Source organism: Leiobunum rupestre, chromosome 7, assembly GCF_980474605.1.
Source record: "Leiobunum rupestre chromosome 7, qqLeiRupe1.1.hap1, whole genome shotgun sequence".
NCBI lineage: Eukaryota > Metazoa > Arthropoda > Arachnida > Opiliones > Sclerosomatidae > Leiobunum > Leiobunum rupestre.
In genome coordinates this window covers 34,570,791-34,576,323 of record NC_143390.1, presented here as the reverse complement: position 1 = coordinate 34,576,323, position 5,533 = coordinate 34,570,791, and the positions used below count along the sequence as shown (strand labels likewise).

At 37.6% G+C, this 5,533-nt stretch overlaps 1 protein-coding gene across 1 annotated transcript; it reads right to left on the bottom strand.

The window, feature by feature from the left end:
- Positions 1 to 3,096: 3,096 nt before the first annotated feature.
- Positions 3,097 to 3,939, bottom strand: LOC149936097 (baculoviral IAP repeat-containing protein 3-like). Its single transcript, XM_090153629.1, has 2 exons — positions 3,326 to 3,939; positions 3,097 to 3,255 (listed from the first exon to the last, which is right to left on the bottom strand). The coding sequence occupies exons 1-2, from the start codon at positions 3,638 to 3,640 to the stop codon at positions 3,097 to 3,099; spliced, it is 474 nt and encodes a 157-aa protein (XP_090009755.1). The 5' UTR covers positions 3,641 to 3,939.
- Between the last annotated feature and the right edge of the window lie 1,594 nt (positions 3,940 to 5,533).

The window sequence follows — 5,533 nt, the reverse complement described above, 5'->3', positions numbered from 1 at the left end:
CACGGCAATCTACCAGATAAATGGATTTGGGAGCTGGAATTAATTCAAAATTTATATTCATTTTCTTAGTGTGGTTAACATAACAGAGCTGCCAGGCTTATTTATATCAATAATTGTTCAAGTTTATTGATTTGTTAATCAATTGCTAGTATCAATGTATCTTCAAAACCCTGTTTGAATGAAGAAATTTACCAAAATTTGGCATTTCAACACGGCAATCTGCCACATAAATGGATTTTGGAGCTGGAAATATTCATAATTCTTAAGAATTAAATCAAAATTTATATTTATTTTCTTAGTGTGGTTAACAAAACAGAGCTGCCAGGCTTATTTATATCAATAATTATTCAAGTTTATTGATTTGTTAATCAATTGCTAGTGTCAATGTTTCTTCAAAACCCTGTTTGACTGAAGAAATTTACCAAAATTTGGCATTTCAACACGGCAATCTGATAGATAAATGGATTTTGGAGCTGGAAATATTCATAATTCTTAAGAATTAATTTAAAATTTATATTTATTTTCTTAGTGTGGTTAACAAAACAGAGCTGCCAGGCTTATTTATATCAATAATTATTCAAGTTTATTGATTTGTTAATCAATTGCTAGTGTCAATGTATCTTCAAAACCCGGTTTGACTGAAGAAATTTACCAAAATTTGGCATTTCAACACGGCAATCTACCAGATAAATGGATTTGGGAGCTGGAATTAATTCAAAATTTATATTCATTTTCTTAGTGTGGTTAACATAACAGAGCTGCCAGGCTTATTTATATCAATAATTGTTCAAGTTTATTGATTTGTTAATCAATTGCTAGTATCAATGTATCTTCAAAACCCTGTTTGAATGAAGAAATTTACCAAAATTTGGCATTTCAACACGGCAATCTGCCACATAAATGGATTTTGGAGCTGGAAATATTCATAATTCTTAAGAATTAAATCAAAATTTATATTTATTTTCTTAGTGTGGTTAACAAAACAGAGCTGCCAGGCTTATTTATATCAATAATTATTCAAGTTTATTGATTTGTTAATCAATTGCTAGTGTCAATGTATCTTCAAAATCCTGTTTGACCGAAGAAATTTACTAAAAATTTGGCATTTCAACACGGCAATCTGCCAGATAAATGGATTTTGGAGCTGGAATTAATTCAATATTTATATTTATTTTCTTAGTGTGGTTAACAAAACAGAGCTGCCAGGCTTATTTATATCAATAATTATTCAAGTTTATTGATTTGTTAATCAATTGCTAGTGTCAATGTATCTTCAAAACCCGGTTTGACTGAAGAAATTTACCAAAATTTGGCATTTCAACACGGCAATCTACCAGATAAATGGATTTGGGAGCTGGAATTAATTCAAAATTTATATTCATTTTCTTAGTGTGGTTAACATAACAGAGCTGCCAGGCTTATTTATATCAATAATTGTTCAAGTTTATTGATTTGTTAATCAATTGCTAGTATCAATGTATCTTCAAAACCCTGTTTGAATGAAGAAATTTACCAAAATTAGGCATTTCAACACGGCAATCTGCCACATAAATGGATTTTGGAGCTGGAAATATTCATAATTCTTAAGAATTAATTCAAAATTTATATTTATTTTCTTAGTGTGGTTAACAAAACAGAGCTGCCAGGCTTATTTATATCAATAATTATTCAAGTTTATTGTTTTGTTAATCAATTGCTAGTATCAATGTATCTTCAAAACCCTGTTTGACTGAAGAAATTTACCCAAATTTGGCATTTCAACACGGCAATCTGCCAGATAAATGGATTTTGGAGCTGGAATTAATTCAATATTTATATTTATTTTCTAAGTGTGGTTAACAAAACAGAGCTGCCAGGCTTATTTATATCAATAATTTATCAAGTTAATTGATTTGTTAATCAATTGCTAGTGTCATTTTTTTCTTCAAAACCCTGTTTGTCGAAGAAATTTACCAAATGTTGGCATTTCAACACGGCAATCTGCCAGATAAATGGATTTTGGAGCTTGAATTAATTCAAAATTTATATTTATTTTCTTAGTGTGGTTAACAAAACAGAGCTGCCAGGCTTATTTATATCAATAATTATTCAAGTTTATTGATTTGTTAATCAATTGCTAGTGTCAATGTATCTTCAAAATCCTGTTTGACCGAAGAAATTTACCAAAATTTGGCATTTCAACACGGCAATCTGCCCGATAAATGGAAGAGATAAGTGGGTCTATCTACCGATAAGGGGGCACCTGCGGGCGGGGGAAACGGGGGTGAAACGGGCCCCTATAGGGGCCCCCTTTTGCGGCAATATTCGGCGGGGTCAAAAGGTTAGCTGAGTTACGATGTTAGGTCAATAGGTTATCTGCCCCTATGGACACGATGCAAACAGCCGTTAAATAGGTGTGAAACGGACCCCCTATAGGGGCCCCATTTTGCGTACATTTTCGGTGGGGTCAAAAGGTTAGGTCAATAGGTTAGATGATTTACGATAGGTTATCTGCCCCTATTCCGCAGGTGGTGTGGACTGACACGATGTTATGCAAACAGCCGGCCAGTCATAGTTAATAGCTGGAGGCACCCCATTTTAGGTCAAAAGGTTAGCTGATTTACGATGTTAGGTCAATAGGTTATCTGCCCCTATGGACACGATGCAAACAGCCGTTAAATAGGTGTGAAACGGACCCCCTATAGGGGCCCCATTTTGCGTACATTTTCGGCAGGTCAATAGGTTAGGTCAATAGGTTAGATGATTTACGATAGGTTATCTGCCCCTATTCCGCAGGTGGTGTGGACTGACACGATGTTATGCAAACAGCCGGCCAGTCATAGTTAATAGCTGGAGGCACCCCATTTTAGGTCAAAAGGTTAGCTGATTTACGATGTTATAACCCATAAAACCCAAGGTGTTAACCCATTTTAGGTCAATAGGTTATCTGCCCCTATGGCGGTGACACGATGTTATGCAAACAGCCTACCCGTCATAGTGAATGTCGAGTTGGTTGGTTTTCGCCGACAAACACTTTCGGCCCCCTAAGCGTACCGTAAAATAGCGGGCGGTCATCGGTAAAAGTGTTTTGGAAAAAAAGAGAAGAGTGTATACAAATTATAAGGTTTTATTAAGATATTTTTCGAGTACAGGCTGTATAATACGATTTACATTGAAAATACGTCTTTGGAAATGTATTTTATTTATATCATGGTAATTACGTCGATCTTCGTAGGGTATATACCAAAGTTCACTCAAAGGGTTGAAACGAACCATCTGAAATTAGCGTTTTTACGAGCATTTTCATTAAATGTTCTACCTCGAGGCGTTTGATGGTAAGAGTTACGTTGTCGCCGGGTCCCTCGGGGGTGGTTGTAGGTCCGCCGGAGATGTATTTTTCGGATGGCGGGATATCTTGGCCCTCCAAAGCGGCGGGTGACGGACAGTTGGGATAAAATTTGTCGTGTTCCGTTTGGGGTACGTCGCCGGTTTCCCAACTGCCTAACTGTCCGTGGCAGAGGTAGCATTCGACTATGCCGTCCGAGTCTACGGCGAAAAGTCCGGCGTGGGCCAAGTCTTCCTTGTTCACGTGTACGTTGTCCCATTGCTTGAACGTTTCTAGCCGACCGGTTACGGTGGTGAGATCCTCGTGACTAGCCATCCCGATTCTCTTTGAGCTACGGAATAATATTTCTGGGTCTAAACCCCAAAATGACGTAATCTATAAAAATGACGTAATCTATAAAAATGACTCACTAAAGATGACGTAATCTACACCATGAAACGTAAAGATTACGTAGATGCGTTGTGGTTTTCATAAGCCAGCCGCTATGGGAAAGAGGAAGATGTCTCCGCTTAGGCTACCAAAGAAATGCGGGATATGCTCGGAAATATACCGGTCCGTGAGAGGTTTCAAACAACATTTAATGACACATTTATCGTGTAATACAATGAAAGAAGATTCGGATCTGGCGTGTGATTGTGATGAGAGTGAATCGCTCCATTACACGGAGGCCGAGGAAATGTCAGATGATAAAATTATCGATTATCTTAACGAACTTATTGGGACATGTAAAAAGCGCGGTGCCACAATGGAATCAACCGAACCAACTACATCTAACCTGCCAGCCGAATTAAAAATGCCGACTGAAAAGGAAATGGCTGCTCTGATTTATTTTCAAGAATATTGTAAAACTAATCAAATTCATAATATTAAAACCGCTGTAAAGAAAATGTGAATAAACGTTTTTATATTGAATACATTGTTATTTTTAAAGGTGACCGTATAAAATAATTTTTACATTGATAAATTGACACTTAATATTTTTAAAATACGTTTATAATATTTTTCTACCGTGGGCGAATGAATGGACACAATGAACTATTAATTACGTAATCTAAAAAAAATGACGCGAGCAATGAGAAATAACGAGTCGGATTTATAAGATAATAAAAAATATTTATTTTATAAGATGATATATTACAAAAATTATTTTTCTTTTACGAGTCAAAAAAATATTATAGTGTGATACAAAAAAAAATTAAAATGGACATCGTAATTGACTGTCTATTTCAGCGCGGTTCTGGGTAATCCATTCGGCGAAAAGTAGACTTCGTTCCAAAGAACACGGTTGTCGGGTGTTTAGAGTTTGATGTCGGAATAGACATTTTACTGGCGGGGGCGTATCAAAAGTCGCAGCTCGGGGACAGTCAAAAGTTTCCAAATCGTATATGGCGGTCTCAGTATAATCGGCTAAAAATTTACACTTTACGTCTCCTTTTGTAAAAATCATATCCGCACTCGATACCGCTGATATAAGGCAGGCGGGTAGTTTATAATAGGGGAGATACCCCGCGGTCCAGCAAATACCGTGAAGGTTCCTAGACACCCAGCCGTTTTGTCTTTTAATGGCGTTCGGAAGTTGTTGTACTGGATAGGGTTGTTCGAAAGTCCAAGCTTGAACGGCGGGAGGGGTCGATACTGTTGATATAGCTAGTTCCTTCACGACAATGTCGGGAGGCTCTCCGCCGGAGCGCGAGGCGGATTTTCCTAGTAGAAAGTCAAATTCGACAACGGCCATTCTCGCCATGCCACCGACACGATACTGAGGGTTTAGTTAGGAATAAAAACGGGGTATAGTCGCGCGACGGGAATTTATACTCCGTTTATGATGACGTAACAGGTTGTTAAATTTTCTAGTGGCCATTATATCATTGTTGACGTCTCTTCGTGAAAAACCCTTAAAGAAGCTTTGGTGACTTCTACGTTTTGATCGGTGACGTATATAAATCACGCAATAATGTCCGCAAATGACGCTCGTTGTCGATTGAAGTCGCCGCTTGGTGGGCGTGATTTTTCTCGAATTTTGTTTTAAAAAAAGTTTAATGGCTGGCAAAATGGGCCGTAGCGCCAAAGAGTCAAAATACCAAGCCCGTTTTAATTTATCAAGGTAAATCGCGACCCAATGGCTGCCGGGTTCATCGTGGGGGTCCAGATTTACAACCAGTGACGCTGGAAAACTATTAATCTTATCGGGTAGACAATCCGAAGCGA